The sequence below is a fragment of the Alosa alosa genome, chromosome 18, assembly GCF_017589495.1.
Source record: "Alosa alosa isolate M-15738 ecotype Scorff River chromosome 18, AALO_Geno_1.1, whole genome shotgun sequence".
NCBI lineage: Eukaryota > Metazoa > Chordata > Actinopteri > Clupeiformes > Clupeidae > Alosa > Alosa alosa.
Genome location: NC_063206.1, coordinates 20,285,416 through 20,307,284, shown reverse-complemented (window position 1 = coordinate 20,307,284; position 21,869 = coordinate 20,285,416). Strand labels below are relative to the sequence as shown.

At 47.6% G+C, this 21,869-nt stretch overlaps 1 protein-coding gene across 1 annotated transcript in view; it reads right to left on the bottom strand.

Annotated features, from left to right (window-relative positions):
* Positions 1–544: 544 nt before the first annotated feature.
* The window catches only part of birc6 (baculoviral IAP repeat containing 6), a 138,185-nt gene continuing 116,860 nt past the window's right edge, over positions 545–21,869 (bottom strand). Inside the window, 7 exon segments of the mRNA XM_048269172.1 lie at positions 545–1,682; positions 3,560–3,694; positions 12,388–12,576; positions 14,369–14,446; positions 15,613–15,774; positions 18,445–18,662; positions 19,869–19,979. Of these exon segments, the coding sequence (XP_048125129.1) occupies positions 1,503–1,682; positions 3,560–3,694; positions 12,388–12,576; positions 14,369–14,446; positions 15,613–15,774; positions 18,445–18,662; positions 19,869–19,979 (1,073 nt within the window). The 3' untranslated portion in view covers positions 545–1,502.

Below are 21,869 nucleotides of genomic sequence, written 5' to 3'. Positions count from 1 at the left end.
TTTTTTCATTTTGGTTCCATGTTACATTTCCCGTGTCGGTCCGCTGGATTAGATGTTATTTTGAATTCATACGTCGGTCTGTTTATGACTGTTTGTATGTGGCTATTTTGTTTTGAATCTACGATCTTCCTTGTCAATAAAAGGCATTATGAAAGATAGGCACAAAAAAAACTAATTTCCTCTTTGTTCATCACGCACCACCTGTCATGTCTATATTCCCCACTAGTGGGGCCCGCCCCACACTTTGAGAACCACTGGCCTAGAGCATGCAATAAAATAATATTTCATTAAATAAAATAATTTTGATAGCGTTAGGGTCAGTCAGGTCAGTTCAATGCTTTGTATGTAGTTATTTCTGGTTGGTTTGTGACAATATCAAGGAATACCATATATTCTCTACAAAAATAACAGATCAAAAGAAATCTGGCAGACAGACAGAGGACAGACAATACATTAAAAAGGAAGAAATGCAAATACACGCACTCAGTGCACAACTCGCACGCACATACACGCACACACACAAATCTCCAGAGTCATCACAATATATGTGTGCAAAGTAGAATAGATTGCATTTATTAAACTTGCATTGAAAGTTAGTGAGCAATTAAAAAGGGGAGTTAAAGCATGACGCTGGTCTCTTACCAGCAAGTGAGAGGGCGACAAGTGATCATAGCGGTTAAGAATATCCATTTCAGCCTTTATTGAAGTTTACAGGTTTTCTGTATAAACCAAATAAGCGATGTCAATGGGGAAATCAGAAGAATCCTCAAACGTCTGAGGGGAGAGGAAGTGTTGGGTGTGTGTTTTATAGATCTTCCTTTTTTTTCTTTTTTTTAAATAGTATCGCAAATGACCAATATATCCTTGGTTACCGTCCTTGCTAAGTCAGGAAAACAAAACAAAAAGGGAAAAAAAGAAAAGAAAAAGAAAGAAACCAATAAAACAAATGGAAATGAACATTCAGTAAACATTCTCATCTAAAGGTAGTTCCCTCATATACTCTGATTTCCTCGGTCATTATGTATACATAAACAAGTTTAATAACATACCAGTCAGTGGTTATTTCACAATTGAAAAACAAATAATAATAAAGAAACAAAACAAAAAAAAAAAAAAAAAAAACACATAAAAGTTTACACTCTTTTACACGTAAATAAAAGCTCGTTTGTATGTGGCGCCTTGTTTTTTCTTTTTCTTGTATGGGGATACTGAAGCATAGTTCTGTGTCATCTCCGGGGGTTTAGAAGCAGATTGTTTTTTTCCCTCTGGTCTCAGCTTGGATGCTTTGCAGGTCGTCCTCTGTGGGTTTTTTTTTTTTCAGCGATTACATAATTAGATTCTTACATACAAATATTGACAAAATCCAGGCTTTCACTGCCATGAACAGTCTATTTAATATCAATGGTAATAGTCGTGTGAGGAGGAAGAGGAGGAGGAAGAATGGGCAAGGGTAGGGCGGTGGGGCTGGCACCGACAGGAGGAAGCTTTCGAGATCGAGAGCCTCATAACTGTCCCTCGCTGCAGTGAGCGTCCTGGCTGCCGCCCGGCTTCTCCCCGTCCTGATTGGGTAGCTCCTTGACCATGAGGGCGGAGGTTTTCTCGGAGAACTCCTCCCCGTCAGGCTCCAGGCCGTCTGGGCAGGGCAGCTTCAGCAGTTCCTCCCTCAGCTGTGCTGTGTGCCTCTGCATGGAGGACAAATCCACAACACAGGACTGTTCAGAACAGAAGCTAGCAACCCCACACTGCAGCAACTACAGCAGCAGCTAGCAGCAGCAGTATAGCAAACAGCAAATGAAAAGACTGGTACAACAGATTCTAGAGAGAGTCTGAAGAGAGGGATGTGGCTGTAATTACTAATTCACAATGTCAAACAGGGACTCAATAGAAAGAGGCACTCATCAACAAATTGTCATCTCAAAGGCCTTTACTGTATCAGCAAGGGTGCTGGTGGACACAGTTCCAATTTCCAAGTGTATTAAAATAAACACACACATGCACTCTTTTAACACTGTGTGTGTGTGTTTTTGAATAAGATACATTACAAAAACACACATCCGCCCTTTCATACACTATGCAGGCTAACCAGTAGAACACTGAAACATGAATCCTTTGTGCAGAAAGGCAGAAATGTGCAATAGTAAGATCAGCAGCTTAATAAAGGGCTGTGGCTACGGCACAAGAGAGCGGGTAGGTCCACTCAGTTTTTATCAAAGTGTCCGCCAGATTATTTACAACCATATTAATTGTGAGTATTTACAGCCTGGGGTAAACCTGCATGCTGGGCTTATCATCTGCTTTGCTGTTCTGTGTGTGTGTGTGTGTGTATACAAAAGAAACTGTTTTGTTGTTCTGTGTGTGTGTGTGTGTGTGTGTGTGTGTGTTTAGCCCCAGCAGCTGGTCAGGAGGGACCCTGGCAGTCAGTGGCATGAATCAAGCCTGTCCAGCTGAACCCACACTGCAGAAGGTGGGGGTAGATTATCCTGAGTGGCCAATTCAGACTTCATTAAAACTGTGTGTGTGTGTGTGTGTGTGTGTGTGTGTGTGTGTGTGTGTGTGTGCGTGCGTGCGTGCGTTGTGTGCGCGCGTTGAGTGTGTGTGTGTGTGTGTGTGTGTGTGTGTGTGTGTGTGTGTGTGTGTGTGTGTGTGTTGTGTGTGTGTTGTGTGTGTGTGCGGTGTGTGTGTGTGTGTGTGTGATGGAAGGGCGAGTATGTGTGCAAGTGTGTATGTGCTAACGCACACACTTTGAACTAAGCTGAAAATAGGCAATGAATTTTACAACCAGCTATACAGCTGCGAAGTCAGAAACGGAGAGACATTTCTCAAATGCTGGGATTGCATGTCCTTATCACAGATTGTTAGTGTGGGTGGGTTATCTTCAATTCTGCTGCTCACTTATACAGAATGTGTATGTGTGTCTGCATTATCTTTACTGACGTTACTAACAGGGATGTGTGGACACTGGATCTCTCAAGTAGTACGAGTATGCACATGTACTGTAAGCGTGTGTGTGTGTGTGTGTGTGTGTGTGTGTGTGTGTGTGTGTCACCCCCTTAGAATTATAAGGTTCTATCTACATTCTGAGTAGTTCTGAGATATTGAGCTTCACAGAGTTATACCGATAAGAGGAACAAACCTCTTACATGCATATATGCATAAATGCATACAACTACAAGAAACACCACACCTCACCCGTCACAGAATAAGAATATGTCAATAACTCAATTTTGACAAAAATGTCAGATACTGTAGAACCTTATAATCCTAAGGGGACGATATCTATCTGAGACTGATGTAGTGTGTGACCATGCTCATTGCTTGATAATATGTCTGGGGATTTAGTGCAAATATGGGGGGCAAAGCTCCATGCAGTTCAGATTGTGACTATGTGTGGCTGTATGCATAGCATGAACTACTCCTTGTTCCTGGTGTGGCCGCTCATTACTTTAGGAGCTACAATGTAGAGGATTACGGAACAGCCGTGTGTGTGTGTGTGTTCATTGCCTTGAGTGCATGTTGCCTACTGCTCGTGTGTGTGTGTGTGTGCGTGTATGGTTGTTACCTTGAGAGCTGCAGCGTGGTGGGACATGGTGCGGCCCACTCTCTTGTCGCTGCTGTACTGCTGGATGTCTGTGATCCACTCCTCACACTGGGCCATGATCTCGGCACGCTTCAGGTAAAAGTGCTTATGGATCACCTGGACAAGAACACAAAGGGAGACAAACACATCCATTGTTACGCCATGTCAGTTACTGAAAGAACACTCCCATTGCTACGACAAAAGCGTCGCCCCCTACAGGGACGTTTGTTCTCCCTCTTGCTCTCTTTTTGACAGACACGTTGTTCGGCTGGCGGTCGGTGTGGTAGAGGGCTGTGCATATGCCAGGCTGATTAAAACTCCCCCGCTGCACATGCCAGCCTGTATTACCCATAATCCCCTTGGCCTTTGCCGAGCGCAATGGCCGGGTAGAGCCCTGGGTGCACGGCTGAGGGACACGGAGTTGCCGGTGAAAAAGAAAACAAATGAGTACCAGAGAGATGTGGGAAGGGACTGAGGCACTGTGTGTGTGTGCGTGTGTGTGTGTGTGTGTGTGTGCGTGTGTGTGTGTGTGTGAGAGAGAGAGTGAGTGTGTACGAGTGTGTAGTCAAGCAGCCCTGGAAGGCAAACTCTTCCAGCTTCCCCTTCCTCCCTCTATCCCCACCTCTCTCTACTCGCTTCCTCGCTTGCCATGCAAAAAGCATCTGCATCTGCCTGCTGCAATCTGGGCCTTGGCAGCAGGTGGGCCTTCTCTTCCTTCGCTTCAGCTGAAAGATGAGTGAAGCACTCGGCAGGCCTGCAGCCCATGTATGTGTGGAGTCCGTGCCCAAACACAAGCCCCCCCCCATCTTCGCCTTCAGTCAATCTACTATTCCCTCACTCTCATTCTCTCTATTCAAGACATCCACTCTCTTGTGCGCACGTCTTCATACCTGCTGGGGTGTCTCCACTCCAGGCACGCAGAACGAGGAGGGGAGGGGGTATCAGTGTGAAACACCTGTATACTTTTGTAGCCTTTTGCAATTGCAATGAGATGCTGCAATTGGGTTGCATTCTGTCGAGTTCTTTTGGAATCGCTACCTATGCACAGACATTGAATGTTTGAGACTATTCATTCCAAGCTGGAGATGAAGACAGCCAGCTTCTCTTAAGAAACTGGAGAACTTCAGTAAGGAGCAAGTGACACACATAATTCCACGGCTGACTGGGTCTCATCAGAAACAGAAAATGGAGAGTTGCTTTCGTCTAATGAGAAATGACTAACATTAAAAAGGTCTCCTGAGTTACCACAGATGGCTGATTCACCCCATCAATGTGGGGACAGGGGGGCATTACAGCCAGAGAATGAAATCGTCCTGCCGATGACCGCTCGCACTCGGGGGCAACACAGCATGCGTTATGGCAGTATGAAATGGCCAGGGCTCCTTCAGGAACGTGTGTGTGGTCATAAAAACCTGTTATTTAGGGCCAACCAGGCTGCTGCTTTTCACTATGAAATGCGATCAGAAAGAAAGCTCAAGTCTGGTTTCAGTGGGGACACTTTTTTTTTTGAGTGGTAACAAGTCTGTGTGGGGCTTAAAAGATAATCACCACATCTGTTTGCACACCTTCAACAGCAGCTTGAAATATATATCAATGTAACTTTTGCTTGTACCCCCTGATGCACAGTGTCTGTTAAATTAATAAATGCAACGTAAACGCACACACACAGAAATCTGATGCCTCATTTGACACGCACTCAAACACACAGCAGAGGAACTGTTGGGTATAATTAATGTTGTAGGAAAGGGCATGATGCCGGAGGCAAACGATAGCTGGAGCAGGCGGATTTATGAGCTCCAGCTCTGCCCTGAGCTCAGAGGCGCAGCACAGCGCAGCGTTCACTTAAACTGTGGCCACGAAAAGCCAGACTAGCGTAGCCATGGCTATTTAAAAATAAAATAAAAAAATTGTGCCTTTAATGATAGAACAGTGACAGGAAGTGAGTGGGAGAGAGAGCAGGGGTGGGATCCGGAAAGGACCACGGGGCGGGAATCGAACCCGGGTCGCCGGTGTACGGTGCAGGTGCCCCACAGCCAGTTGCGCCACAGCTGGGGCCAGCCATGGCTATTTTGTTTTGCGTCACTCAATGAGCACGGACAAACTGAGGGGGACACTAGTGTCAGTCATTCACTACCTCACTCACTCGATCAGTCAGTCAATCAATCAATATCTCCTAGGAACAGTGTGTGAGGCCTGGAATGGTGCAGAGGGGGAGAGAGGTGCAACTGTGTGCTAAGTGCTGTGCCATGCTTCATCTCACAAACCTTGTTTGGAGATCTGGTTGCCATTACTGATGGCTGGTTATTTGCCCAGATCAATCAAGACTAAACTGCTTTGTGTGTGTGTTCGTTTGTTTGTGAGCTTGAAAACATACAAGCACGCGTGCGCATGTATACATGTCGTGACTTTTATTGAAATATATCCTTTAGTTTATATATCTTTTATGTAGTATCTTTATTCTGTGTAATATCATTGTTTTGTGAAACTGAAGTCTGTAGTATGTTCAGTGTGGGAAAGGAAGACTGGTTTAAGTGAAAGAGCAGGCCTGGCAGAAAATGCCATAGATAAGGTTTGGTGCCAGGAAATGTAAGCAAAACCTAAAGAATGGCACAACCTAAAGAATGTATGAATAACAGGATGAGAGGGCAAAGGTGGAGTACCATATATTACTTGGTCAGTTATCTGTAAACATAGAGTGTCTTGTCTGGGATGACTTGAAGGGGTATAAAGGCTGGACAACAGCCAGAGGATGTTATCTTACTTAGCTCACTGCTCACTTTGCTTACTTTGCTTTCACTTACTTGCTTGCTTCACTAATGCTCCGGAGTGCATTAAAGCAATCATCTGCAGTATACATCCATGGTGTGCGGACTTCTTTTGAGTTTGTATTATTTAATGTGGATTTGACAACACATACACACGCAGACCGTTTGGTGCTTAGTTTTTCTTTAATGAGCAAGCTTATGCTGATGGTCAAGGGCACATTCTCAAGGTCACGGCGCTGTGTGGAGCGGGAGGCGGGATCGTTTAGCAGCTCTGGTCTCCTTTCATTGCAAAGCTCCAGGGGTCCATTCACACAATCATTGAGGAGTCAGGCGAGAACAACAAAAGATGGCAGCTATTCTCCTGTAAAATGCAGCCCCCCACAAAGGTGGAGACAAAACAGACCGAACAGAGAAGGTCATTTGTAACAAGACCGTTTGTTTCAGTGCCAGGGACATTTATTAATGGACTCCTATTGAGGAGTCAGATCCCAAGGGGTTTTTGTGTGTGTGTCTGTGTGTGAGCTTATGACTTTTGGTATTTGGCATGCACATCAATCACAGTGTGGAGAAGACACACCGGAGTGCATGGACACATTAGTCACCAAGTGTGCCACATACACATGTATGACCAAGATGGGTCAAGTCTCAACAGATGACCTTTACAAAAAACACGCCACACACAAGACGCACACACAGCTCATCAGCACTGAAGAAATGCCCCAACGGACGTCTGTGCCATAGATTAAGATGCACACTCACTCCTTTCCTTCTTCTCTTGCCTTCTCCATCCCTCTCATACACAGCTGATTGCATGTTCGGGTCTTGGTCCACTAACAAACTAAGTGACCTTTTAGGTAATGTGGGCTGCAGGGCAGTTGAGCGGGGTGAGCGTCTGGGCTCTGCGAGATAAACATGCAGATAAACACCTCATCAGTGCAGCCAGAGCCACTGCAGGCCAAAGGTCAACACACTCATGCATTCTCTTCCTCACACGTGAACACATTCCGACCCCATTTTCATTTAGGCTGTCAGGGTTGCCTTAACGAGAGATTTTATGTCATTCACCCAGTTATGACATTTACGAAATTGACCAAAGGTTGTGAAGGAAATAGAAAATGCAATCTTTCCATTTGATCTTTGTGTTTGCCAACTGCATTATGCATTGGCACGATGAATGTAAATTTGCTTGCAAAGCACTAGCTGGTCGGTGGGTGTCAGGTTAGGGGGAGGAGGAGAGTTTGAGCCTGGTCAGATGGACACGTGGGACATGGAGAGGAGAGCGAGACTGATGGGAAGAGATGGAGAAGTGGGTGGATGTGTTGTGAGCAGGTGGAGGAGCATCAGCGAGCCAGACAGCCATCGGGACGCGTGCCGTGCACCACCTATATACGGCACCATCTATATACTGACCAAGCTGCCGCTACCCTGCATACATTGTGTCACACACACAATGTGTGTGTGTGAGGGTGAATGTGCATGCGCGCACACACACACACACACACACACAGGACGGAACACTCAATCACTGCCACTGCAAGTGTGTGTGGACACGAGCAGAATTGTAAAGCAGAGCTTTATGGCCGTGTGCATGAGTTATTCTGTGTCAAGTGTGCATACAGTATACATCACGGTCTTCCATTATCTGTACAATCTCCGCATTCTAAGCATGCGATGAATATGTGTGTGTGTGTGTGTGTGTATGAGAGAGTAGGAAACGTGTTTCATCTGTGGATTGGAATCCTCTAGGGAACGAAGTAAAGGAGCCAGCTGGAGATGCCCCTTAAATAAGAACCATTACACTCCCCTCATGGAGATGTGCACGCATCCACCCGATTATATGTCCCACTGGACGGTCATGGCCAGCATTCATTTCCCAAAATTAATATTGCTTAAAGAGGCTGGTCTACAACCCCATATACACCTGGCTGTGTGAGTGTGTGTCAACATGCCTCCCTAGCTCTATCTTTAGGTGGAAAACTGGAGGCAGGGACCACAGCAGAGAAGGGAGAAGAAGCTGTGTCTCTCTCTCTCTCTCTGTGTGTGTGTGTGTGTGTGTGTGTGTGTAGGGTGATTGATTGCCTTGCCAGCATTGCCATGGAAACCCCATGGCTGTGGCGCACACACAGCGTTCCCAGCCTCCTGGCCCGCCCCTTGCCGAGCGGTGAAGATTCACTGAAACTCACAGCTGGGACTAGCAGCCACACTCTGCCCCGCTCTCTCTTTCTCTCTCTCTCTCTCCATCCCTCTCTCTCTCTAGTGAGGAGCAGAGGGGCAGTGCTAACTGTAGCCCCGGGCGCTGTGAGGCAGCAGAAGCGGCGTCGGTGTTGGTGCTCGGAGAGGGAGCGGACCGGAGCAGAGCAGGCTGGGCTGGTCGCCGGGGCGTGTGTGAGGCAGCGAGATGACTGCTGTTCCACCCAGGCTCAACAGAGGGAGAGTTTAAGTCAAACATAAATAATGCACCACCAAGTGCTGTACTGAGCATAATGACTCCACATTAGAACAGGATACACAACTATCCTGTGTGTGTGTGTCATAGAGCACAAAAAAAGAATTGGAATGTAAGATAGACAACAGCAGACACATCCTCTCTCTCACTCACACACACACACACACACACACTCACACACAGACCTTAGTAAGCAAGGTAGAAGGGAATCGTTTCCGGTAGCTTTAGCTGTTAATGAAATTCAGTGTTTCCTCTATGTTTATTTCAGCATGGCGGCCCCCCACAGTTTAATTAATACCGCCACGGTATCAGAATCAGGGCAGACGCACATTTGCTTTTTAAATAAACCTGCGACGTATCCTCCCCTGCTGGCTGCCGCTCACATTGCAATTTAACAATAAGTAGCCTAAACTAGTCAGTGGTTATTATGGCCCGTCTGGTTTCAGTTCACATATTATATACTGTATTGATGTAGCCTATTTAAAGCATTAACTCTCTTCTCAGTGTTTCCTCTTCATTTAGCGGTGCCACTGCTTCAAAATTAGGGGAGGCGCAAAATGGCTGCCGCCACTGATAAAAAAAATCTAGCGGAAACACTGAAATTAAATGTGCTAATGAGCCAAATGTGTGAGTTAGGAAAGTAAAAGCTCAACATGGAGTTCTGTGTGTGTGTGTGTGAGTGAGAGAGAGAACCAGACGTGATATCTTCACATTGATTAAGGCAACATCCACACCACTCCATCATTGTTTTAAACTCAATTCAATAAAGAGTAAATAAAGTTTGTTTTCCATGTTGCATGCACCGCTGGTAGGCTAGTAGTCTAAGTGGAAGACAGCCATGGGGAGTCAAGAAACGTCAGACTGACATGGTCCAATCAGGAAGCAACCATGGGTTTCCTACATCATCGTTTTCAAATGTTCAAAAGGATTACGCTTTCCGCATTAAAACGCAACGCTAGTAGTCCAGATGAGAGGCGAAAACGTAACAAAACAACTTTGGATTCAAACCTACTAGTCTGGATGGATCCTAAGTCAGCGACGGCCACAAAACAAATGACCCAATCACACTCCAGCCATCCTACAAATGGCCCAATCACACTCCAGCCACCCTACAAATGGCCCAATCACAATCCAGTGGAGCTTGTGCCTTGTGTGTGAACAGCCCTTGCGCTATCTCGCTTTCTCTCTCTCACCCACACACATCTCAATCCATATTTTAGCATGTGACCTGTAATTGCTAATTCCACTTGACAATCTCCTTTGGCATTATTTAAAGCCTCCTCTTCCTCATCTGGTCCTAAAAATAGGCACAGGATGCCCGATTTTCACACATAGGGAGAAATCTCACCCCAAAATAAATCTAGCGGTAGACCTGCTCCCGTGCAGGCACAACCTACTGCCGCATCCCCAAAACCTGCTGGAGTGTGATTGGCTGGCAGGCTGTTTATCTCTCCTCTCCTGGTCCCCTCTCCCCCATCCACTGCTCCAAATATGAAGATGGTGAGGGAATGTCGGAGGAAACCTAATTGAATTTCAGGGGGAGGCAGGGTGGTGTGTGTGTGTGTGTGTGTGTGTGTGTATGTGTGCTTAGGCAGTCACTTGAAGACCTGCCGTCTCCCTGCTTGTGAGCCAACGGTCCATTTCACCCCCAGCATTGACGTCAGAAGCCCGTCACTCGGATGTGGCTGGATGCTTGTGCGTGCGTGCCTGAGCCCCTGTCTGTGTGTGTGTTAAACATACAAAACATTCTCCCATATTCAGCACATCTGCAGTTCTATGAATCTGTGAGCAACATTCTGGCATGATCCATGAAATTCTGGTTTAAATCAAACTCTACAAGAAAAGCAGTGTCTCTTGGGACACACTCTGTTAATGTTTTTGTTTTTCCTAGATGAACCATAGTGAGTGACTGTGTGTGTGTGTGTGTGTGTGTGTGTGTGTGCGTATGTCCCTCTCTTTTGCTTCCACTGTTTCATGTGCCTGGCATGTTGCCCAGCAAAATGGGCAGGGCAAACTGGGAGAATGGGATCAGGTCTCCTTAACGCGGTCTGCTAGTGAGACAGTGCCAGCACAGGTCAGGGATGGCACCATTGTGTTTGTGTGTGTGTGTGAATATATATATATATATATATATATATATATATATATATATATATATATATATATATATATATATATATATATATATATTATACAAGATTAACATGAGTGTGTATGCGTGTGTATGTGTGAGTTGTATAATATTCTGGCTTGTCTTTGCTCTTCTCCGTGTCTGGTGCGCATCAAAACAATGTCATGCTGAGAGAAAACATTTGTCCTGAGACTGGGACGGACAGACCCCCCCACCACACACTTCCCCTGGTCTCAGGTAGGGCCGGAAAATCCATTACCATTTGGCAAAGCCCCAGTGGTTTGGCAGCAGCGCAGGCATCTAAGACCTTAATTGGATTTCATGTTTTTCTTTTTTCCTAAAAGTCTCTCTCTTTAATCCAGGTCCACCCTTCCCAAGTCAAATACTCTAATAGACACTGGCTTTCTCCTCAGTGTAAACACACTCTAACAACACACACACACCACCATACCGCCCCCCGCCCCCAGTCTCTCCTCCCCCTACCACACAGGTATACACAGGAGGAACATAATGCCTTTACCACCATACGCATGCACCCTCAAATGGTCAACGAATCCAATAAACTGTAAACATCCTCCGGCGACTTCTAGGAAAGAACATGTCCTGTCCCATGTTGCGCCGTCTGAATGATCTGACATTCTACTGGTGGGGTGTCTTCATCCGCCCTGGCACCGCCCACACGTACGAGGGCTGCCAGCCACGCCAGTCTGAGCGCACATCATTAAGCATTAAGCACCCCCCCCTCCATTTCTCTCCCTTGCTTACGCTTACCGGATGGAGCGGGTTGAGTGATTGCTAGTGCAGGGGCCGAGTCAAGGACGGGAGGAAATCAAGAGTGTAGCCGAGGAGACGTACGTGTGTGTGTGTGTGTATGTGTGTGTGAGAGTGTGTATGTGTGTGTGTGTGTGTGTGTGTGGAGGATATTATATACATCCAGAGGATATTATCAGCCTCGGAATGAATTAATAACACAAAATTTATGATGTGACGTGACAGTGGCCTGATCGCTGGGGCAGGGGCGGGGGATGGGGGGGTTGACATTTCTGAGCATCTTTGGTTCCTGGGGTACAAATTGATTTGGGACTGTTCGTGTGGAGGCAACAGGAGATGAAATTTTGGGAGGGGCTGAGATTCATCAAGCGTGTGTGTGTGTGTGTGTGTGTGCACGCACATTTTTTGCAGATACTTTAGCAGGGTCAAGGGTAGGATGTCTAGCCTGACTGAGTGTATTTGTGTGTGAGAATATGAATGAGTTTATTTCTCCTGCCACTTTGAACTTGTGCTCTTGAAAATACATCACAGGCTGCACGTGGTTGTGGTTGTGTGTGTGTGTGTGTGTGTGTGTGTGTGTGTGTGTGTGTGTGTGCGTGTGTGCGTGTGTGCGTGTGTGCGTGTGTGTGTGTGTGTGCGTACTGTTTATGGGACTGTGGATCTCCCTGCGTGTATGTGCTCGTGTCTCATCACTCACCTCCTTGAAGCAGGGAGAGGGGTTCCTCATCTGTTCCAGCATGGCCCACTTGACGGTGGCTTGCCGGATGTTTCCGTCGTACTCGCGGGAGCTTTGTGTGCCACTGGGCGTTCCCCTCGAGCGCTCGTAGCCAGGCTCGTTAAAGTATGGCTCTGCCACCAGGATCAGAGACTGAACAGACACTAGCACCTGAACAAACACACAAAAAAATGTGTGTGGGTTACTGAAATCAGATCTGCTGAATTAATTATTGAAAACTTTGGCTGCATCTGGTTACATTTGTGTTGAAGTTGCCCCCTTAAAACGGCTGCACACTTGGCCTATGTTCTGTGCGCGGATTAGCATATGAACATGAGCCAAATGAGGGGCCGGGGTCACAGGTTCACGGGCTCGGGGCCTGAGGAGCTGGAGCGCTGATAAATGTCTGCCCTAGCTGGACTGCTAGTCTCTCTGGATGAAGGCATCTGCTGCGGGACGGAATGCCAATGAGAGCGTCTCCGAAAGGTCACAGAGCTCATCCACGGCTGGGCCACTATTAGAAAAGTTCCTTTTCCAATCTCCGTTGAATACACCTCCAGTGTCGCCGGGAAAAGCCCTTGCTTGCTTATCTGACACGGCTAACCTTGAACTTTCCAGAAACCCAACGCCCACCACCATCCATCCGCCGCCCAGCGTCTGTGCGTTCCCCTCGACAGCACGGAGGCGGTCCAACAGCCCTTCCTGGCTGGCACGCCGCTGGCCTGTCTGATTTCCATTATCGACCACAGCGGACACTAACTAAAATGATAATCAATGGAGACATCTCTATGAACTTTCTCCACCCCACCCCACCCACCGCATGAGAGGGCTTTTTCCCCCCCAAAGGACGAGAGATTGGACGCGGAGGAGGATGGGATGGGGGGCGAGCAGAGCGGAGCAGAAGGGTGGGGGCGGTACCCATACTCGCTCGATGCGAGATCAATAAAAGCGGAGAACACCAATTCCCCGGTTCTCAATATAGGATAGCCTATGGTGCATGGGGCAGAGAGGCATGGGGGCGGTGATGGCTGGGAGTAATGGAAGAATATCAGTTTTATAATAATGGAGGAATATCAGTTTTAAGTAAATCAGATAATGGGTGACACAGGGGGATGGGGGGGGGGGCAGGGATGATGATGATGATCTGCTAGCGTGGGCTACACACGGATGCTGGACTGGAGCAGGCTAGAGGCCAAAGCACCTCACACAGACTCCCTGCTGGTTGAGCCTCCTGACTAAAGGCTGGGTCTGGAGAAGAGCTCACATCCCTCACAGCCACACTGAGACGTCAAAACACAAGGAGCGCTCGCAGAAACGCCACCCGTTTTCAGATCAGCACAAACTCCCCTGGCAACACCAGACAGCAAGTTGTCTGTGTGGCAAACGCGTGACTGACAACAATCATGACACGCTCACTGACACGCTAGCCAACTTTACTCCAGGAAGCAAGGGTCTAAAAATAGAAATGGAAGACTGAAACAATCAGTCATTTCCCCCCATCTTCTTCGCATGAGGCATTCATGCATCTGTCTATTCGTGCATCCATTCACTTTTAAACACCCCCTTGAGATAAAATGGGGTCATGTGACCCGCCTCCACCCCTCTTAGGTTGTCTCTCTCTCTATCGCTCTCGCTCTCTCAGTCTCTCGCTCTCTCTCTCAGTCTCTCACTCTCTCTTTCAGTCTCCCTCTCTCTCTCGTGCTGGAGAGGCTGCAGTATTTATCATCTTCAGAGCAGGTAGAGAGAAAGCTGCTGGAGGGTGAGACACACAGCGCCTCTCCCCAGGCACCCTACTGTGGGAGACTGAGAGTGATGCTCCATACACAGTTTGGGGAAGCATGAGGGCAACCTAACTCATATTTAGATTACCATGTTCATTTAAAAAAATGCAGAGGGGACTTCATTTGGGGTTCCTGTAAGGTGTGTGTGTGTGTGTGTGTGTGTGTGATAAAGAATGAGTTACCTGTAAAAAGCTAGAGGTTTGCGGGTTCCACTTCTCCTCTGGTCGACCATGCCAAGTGTTCAGGATACTTAAACACACCTGAGACGCAGAGCGCCAGAGAGGGAGAGACAAGGAGAAGGAGGGAGAGGACCGGGAGGAGGGGTGCAAGAATGAAGGAGGGAGGAAGAAGGATTATGAGAGAAAGGGCAGAGGAAAGACAAAATGGGGTGGACAACAATGAGCAAAATTTGTCAGATGCATTGCCAAACACACTGAAATGCACTCAAACACATCTGCTTCACACACACACACCAATAAAAAATGGATAAAAAAAGCGCATATCTCCTGTCCATCAGAGTGGCATGTCTGATGGCTAAAGCACACAGTAATTCCTGGAGCAGTTGTCACCTCCCATTATGAGAGTACATGTTCCCTGTGAGAGTGCAGCTAATAAGGGCCAGGGGTTGGGGAGGGACGAGAACACCTAAACCACCGGTGACCGCAGGAGAGGGGGAGCAGGAGGGAGAGGAGAGAGAGAGAAGAGGTCGCGTTGGGCTGTCTTTCTGGGTGTAGACCTGTGTGTATGTTTGCGTGTGTGTGTGTGTGTGTGTGAGATGTAGGGGGAGTAAGATAAGTAAAATATAGGGTCAAAGACATAAGAATTGGGACTAAAGACAGAGAGGAGAGTTCTCCTCATGGCTGCTACCCAGACGGAAATGCTGGCCAAAGAGCTGCTAGTCCTCACCAAGGACCTCACACATGTTGAAACCTAACACTACTACACTGTACGCACAAACACACACACACACAGCTATATATATTATTTTAGTGGGGTAAACTAAAAAGTAAAAATACAAAAGCTGCTGACAAAGGCTGCTTAAAGGGGTGGTTCAGGATTTTGTACATAGGACCTCATTTCCAAGTTAGCAAGTGTGATATTTATCAGTGGAGACCGTTAACACGTTTCATCCAATACTTCTAGTTGCAGAGTTCGCAGGTGCTAGACTAGCGCAAGTCATCAGTATGTGTTAACCTGCCACTAAAAACAGTCTTACCCACTCCACAGTACACCCGAGGCAAATAAATTATAACGGCAGACTATCGATGTAAATGTCTGTGCTGAAAACGGTCTCAACTGATAAGTATCACACTTGCTAACTTGGAAATGAGGTCCTACAGTATGTCCAAAATCCTGAACCAACCCTTTAAGACCTAGACATGAGTGTGGCCACAGGCCTGAGGTGCATGGCTGGGTAGAGACTCACTTTGCCGTCGTTGTAGAGGTTGGGGTTAAAGCGCACACTGTGTCCCCCGGTGGTCTCCAGGTTGACCAGAGGGGGCGAGTTGGGGTAGTCCTGGGGGAAGTACACGTCAAACTCAAAGCAGCCGTTTGCATATGGGGTGTCTGCCGGACCAGTAATCAGGACCTACGCAGAAAGGTGCACACACACACAAAGAGTGAGAAACAAAAAATGTAACTGTTGTGTTGATGGATAGTTCACCTAAACACACAGGACCACAATTCAGTTCAAACATCAGAGTTTTTTGATCTTTAGTGATTCCAACACATTACCTCAGGGCATTTTTTTAAACATCTAAATGCATTGCAAAAAAAAAAACTAAATTAATTTGAAGGGCCTTCAGTTGTGCTTTGACAGGTTGTCAATTTGTGATAAGCACATTAAACAGGTACAGAAGGCAAGTTTCGACATCAATCAGTGCGGAGAGGTAGTAGTGAAGCACATCCAGAGGAGAAGTGTGACTGCGCCTCATTAAGCACTGACTAGAGTAACCTGTGTGTGTGTGTGTGTGTGAGTGTGTGTGTGTGTGAGAGTTTGTGCCCCCCCCCACCCCAACCCCCAACCTATTCTTTCCTGATCAATGGAGGGAAGACCTCTCATCCAGGAGGAAGGGCAGGGCAGTCTTCAATGAGCAGCCCATTACACAGTCACAGGTATTCAACCTCAGTTGCAGTATTCGTGTGTGTGTGTGTGTGTGTGTGTGTGTGTGTGTGTGTGTGTGTGTGTGTGTGTGTGTGTGTGTGTGTGTGTGTGTGTGTGTGTGTGTGTGTGTGTGCGCGCGCGCGCATATGTGTGCAATGTATGTGTATGTGAGCATGTGTGTGTGAGCGTATGTGTGCTTGCTCAATTTTCTGGCTCTCTCCTCTCGCGGCCCTCAGAGCAGTGGGTAATCTGATGTGAAAGGCACAGGGGCGAGACCTTGTTTTGAGTGCATTTGGCGCTGGCATCTTGAAACAAACCCCAGGGTTTAGTGCTGGTTGGGCAGCGCAGAGGATTACAGACTAAGGAGGCAGTGTGTGTGTGTGTTTGTGGAAAGAGACGCACAGAGACAAGAAACAAGGTGTTTGTGCTCAAACGTCAAAACGGAGCATACAGCTGACTGACTATTCAGCAGAAAGAACAGAGAAAGAGAAAGAATCAGACAGCTACACGATTGAGTAAGACAGATCTAAAAAGCTCTGGAACAGAAAACTGAGGGAAAAAAAGGAGAATAGAGTAGGGGTGAAAAAAAAAAAAAAGAAAAGAGGTTTCAACGGGAGTCCCTATGACAAATAGAGATAGAGGGGGAGAAGCTCCCACGGATGGAGGAGAGCTGAGCCGTGGAGCTGTTCTGAAAGGCTGGGAGGATAGATTAAGAAATCATCCACAGTCATACATTAAAGACATCACTCTGCAGATGCAGCACACCGGAGAGGCAGGGTCTAAGCAGGTCAGGCAAGGCAAGCCTCCCCCTGAGGAAATAAAGAGGAAACTGAGGGAGAGGAGGACGAGGAGGAGGTGGAGGAAGGGGGGAAAAAAAAAAGAGGGGAAGAAATGTCTGTATACTCTGGTGGAAAATCCTTCGGACGGGACCAGCGGGGATGCTGAGGCGCAACGTTGCCACGGCAACAGGCCGGCTCAGTGGCCCGCGTCGCCCCAGGGGTCGGGGGGAGTGTCGCTCAGGCGCGAAGAGTGTTGTGACAGCAGCGCTCACGCCTCACACTGCTCGCACACTCACACCATGAGAGCGAGGAGTGTGTGCAAGTGCGTGTGTGTGTGTGTGTGTGTGAGAGATAGAGAGAGTGAGTGCACACATGCATAGATATTCTTATCTGAGCAGGATACACTCTGCTGTTAGACAACATTAAGATTGCATGTTAATGCACACGTTCGGTTCAAGAGAGATGTGTGGAGGAGAGAAGGAGGGGAATGAAGAGGAAGAGGAAGAGGGAGAAGAGGAAGAGCAGAGCAGAGAGACGAGAGAAGGAGAGAGACGTGGCATGAAGAGGACACAACAGAAGAACGTGGACATCTCCACCTGACTCCCGTCACACACACTTTGGCCTTTTCCGTCGCTAGCCTTGTGAGCTCGGGTTTGTGCGCGGTGTGGAGGAGCTTTCCAGTGGAGCGTGACTGAGACACGGCGGACCAGACAAGGGGCTCTGACATTTAGCCAGCGCCGCGGTCGTTAATCAGGACGCTGGGCGACGGCCATTTATAAAATGTCATTAGAGAGCGATGGCTGCCGTCGGGTTTGCCTAGAGCCGAGGCGGAGGTTCTGGTGGCAACGGGGGCGGCACCGGCCCAGAGCTCCGCTCCCCGTAACGGGTGCAGATGGTGCTCGCGCTTTTCGTTATGGGGAACACGGAGGTTCCAGACCAGTCAGCCATGGCTAAGACACAGTCGAAATAACTGGAGTCCCGCTGAGTATCTCTCTCACACCACACACGCACACGCACACACACACACACACACACACACACACACACACACACACACACACAGCGCGCGGCCCTTTGGGGAGCACTACTACAGTGACTGGTGCACTCCTCACTCCCTCGGTGTCTCCTCACACACCTGCCCGGAGCCTGTGAGTGAGCTCTTCTGCTGCAGATGCGGCCCCAGCAATAACGCCTTTATTAAAAAAGCCCCCAGCCTTGGGGCAAAGAACACAAGAGGAAAAAAAATGTGTGTGTGTGTGTGAAAGACGTGTGTGTGTGTGTGTGTGTGAAAGACGTTTTAATGTGTGAACGTGCGCTCAGGAGTCTTAGTGAGGTGTGTGCCCGTGGGTGGCTGGTTGCCTGCTCAGGCCCGTACCTTCATGATGTCGAGGCGCTCCTCGTCACAGCGGACGAAGACTGAGGAGGAAGAGGAGAGGGGCAGCGAGGTGGACAGGGTGACGGCCTCCTGGGCCAGCCGGCGTGCCCGCGCGGCACTGTTGGCATCGCTGGCATTCTTCACCTGAGACATGTAGTGGTAGTTCACCTTAAACACCAGCTTGCCATCCTCGTCCTCCGACACCATCTCAAATGTGTCTGTGGGAAACAGACACACAAAGCATGTACACACAAACGCGCACACACACACACACAGACAGACAGAGAAAGAGAGAGAATGAGAGAAAGAAAACAAGTGTAAAAAAACATATACAGGAGGAAAATAGCCTTATAAGATTAAAGGCTGCTATGGAAACCCATTCCACAAAAGATCCACAGCACCTCGAAAATACCCTGCTTCCATCCTCCTGCTCTTTAATCACACAGCTTCCGTCTGTCTGCAGACCTCCTGGGGGGCTCTAACTGCCCCCTCCCTCCCTCTCTCCTTTTCTTTTGCCACCAACTCCCAGTTTGTATTGGGGGGCCAGTGCAAACCTGTTTGCGCTGGTGTCAGCTGCGATTACTTCAGACGTCTCCCGCTTGCAAAAATCAATTGCAGCAGAGCAAAAGTCTGCCCATCAATCAGTGGGTGCCGGGATGAGAAGTGACAGTCAGAAAAGCCCTTCGCTTCCCCCACCCTGAGAGACGCGTCGCGCGCACACACAGCGATGGCATTATGGATCATTCCTGAGTGGAGATGCACTTGTGTTTTTCCAGCAGCTTCACTCTCTCTTTCGCTCTCCTCCATCCTCCATCCTCCATCGTTCTCTCTCTCTCTCTCTCGCTCGCTCACCTGCTCAGCCTTTTTTCCTTTGCTCACACCCTGTATCCCTCTTTCATACACACCTTTCTGCATCTTCTTCTCTCCCTCACTCCCTCCAGCTTTCACTCCCTCCCTTTCACCCTCCATTTCTTCCACTTGTTCTCTCCTTCTCGCTCTCCCCTCCTCTTTAAAGCTCCCTCTCTCCCTCCCTCCTGCAAACACTCTAAGCAGAGAGGAACAAGGAACAACAAATGCAGACAAGCACTAAAAGGAGGGTGGTTCCTTCTTTTATCACACTCTTAAAATGAATGTGTTGTTTTTAACACATCTCTGTGTCCAGGTAGGGACAACACAGTTTGTGTTGTTTCCTTTTTTTTTAAATTTGTTTCAAAATACGTGTTGAAATAACACAACTTGCGGTGTTTTTTTTTAACACATCTCTGTGTCCAGATAGGGACAACACATTCATTTTAACAGTGCAGTCTTCCCTCTAATCCACCACTTTTGTTCTCTAAACCCTGATACCTGATGCCAATTTCTCCCTCTTGTTCTCTCCCTCTCGGTTCCTCCCGACTGTGCGGGTTGGTCAGGAGGAAACTCACCAAACTGGAGCTTCTTCATGGCCGCCACATACTTCTCCTCCAGAGAGCGCAGAATGGACAGGGGCTTGGGCCTGGTGGACGTCTTCTTAGAGGACTCGGCCAGCTTCTTTTCTGTGGGGGGAGAGAGAGAGAATGCTTTCTTAAATGTGTTACTTAGCAGAAAGAGAGAGAGAGAGAGAGAGAATAGAAAAGACAGAAAGAAAGGGGGGGAAAAAGGATTCGAGGGTGAAAACTGATGAGCAAAACAAAGGGCAACAAAACAAGAGGCCCTAGCTGCTGTTGGTCTGACTTTCCCCATCCATAACAATGAGGAAAACAAAACAGCAAGGGGAAAAAAAAGAATGCAGCTTTCAAGGAGATTTTCTCCTTGTTTCTCCAGCGGTGGACAAGAAATAGAGAGACCGGGAGGGAGGGGTGTGTGGGTAGAGAGAGGTGGGGGAGAGAGAGAGAGAGAGAGAGAGAGAGAGAGAAACACAAAGCAAAGCATTAAAACTGACAAATGACAGCTACATCATACATCAAGATGGCGATATTGTATCTGGCAGAGTCCTCATTTCTTCTGCAGCGGGGGCGCTCTTATCGACAGCTACACCCCGACGCCAGAGAAGTAATCACACTGATGACACTGTGGGCCATCACTGAGCCCACAGAGGAAGAAAGGAGGTGAGGTGGGGTGGAGGCTCTTCATGCATAAACATTATTAACTATCTATCAGGGTTCCCACTCTAAGTCAAATGTAAAATTTCATGACTTTTCATGACAAAAAACCTCAATTTCCATGACCTACTATATAATAAATCACAATATACCAACCAACGATTTCAGGAGCTGCGTAGCGTTCAAGAAACTTTTACTTTTCCGAGCGGTAGATTAATAAATGGGCATTGAATAAATAAAGTTGGGCTAAGCACAAATACAGTACAGCTAATAACCAGATACACCAATTCTGCATGGAAATATATTTGTAATAATGTATTTTGGGAAGTGAATTTTAAACTGCTACAACAAAAAATGCTGATATTCCATGACTTTGCCCCAAAAAGGCTAAAATTCCCTGACTTTCCATATCTGGAATAGACTTCATTCCAGAAATTCCATGACCAGTGGGAATCCTGATCTATATTTAAAATATGATATGGTGGCTGTAGCCCCTGTCTTCAAATCCCTTAACACGGTGCATTGATATTGCTACCTGGATGCATGTACCACCCTTTTAAATTACTGGTGCATTTAACCTGCCTATAACACAAGCCGAGTCAGTGCGCAGTGCAAAAAAAAAAAAGAAGGAAAAAAAGACTTTGGATGTCGATACCATAATTTATTTCCTTTCCAGCTCACACATTAGGCGCTATGATCGACACTGGCGGACGCTTAAGCCGGGTCAATACTGAGATGCACGAAAAGAGGTCTCGTCAAATCCCAGCCCCCTCGTTAGCCTGTCTTTGACCGTTTCTTGGAGACGAATCACTAATTAAACAGTTAACCCACCCCCTCACGCTCACATTCCACACGTTCATTTCGAGCACGGAGATGCAGTGCCATTCCCCTTCACAGACATCCCTCTTCCTGGACTGGGAGAAGGAAGTGGCCGTTATCCTATAGATTTCCTTATAGGCGGTGACAGCCGCATTGATCTGAACTTAAACATACGGGCAGCATGCCCAAACCACACGCCTTCCTCCTCGCCAGCTACCCAACCCACATACAGCTCTCAATAGCATGGGCGCACGCCTGTGGTTCTGTGTGTGGCAGTGTGTGTGTAAGCGAGCGAGAGCCTAGGTGTGTGAACACCTGTGTGCCTATGTGTGTAGGTTTCTAGGTAGGCTTTGTGAGTGAGTGAGTGAGTGAGTGAGTGAGTGAGTGAGAGAGAGAGTGAGAGAGAGAGAGAGACTGCGTACTCCAAAGATAGGAAGAAGCCAATTAATACAGCTACTAGAGTGGAGGAGGAGGAGGAGGAGGAGGAGAGGGGAAGTGCAACAGTCAATCATGCCTAACACACAT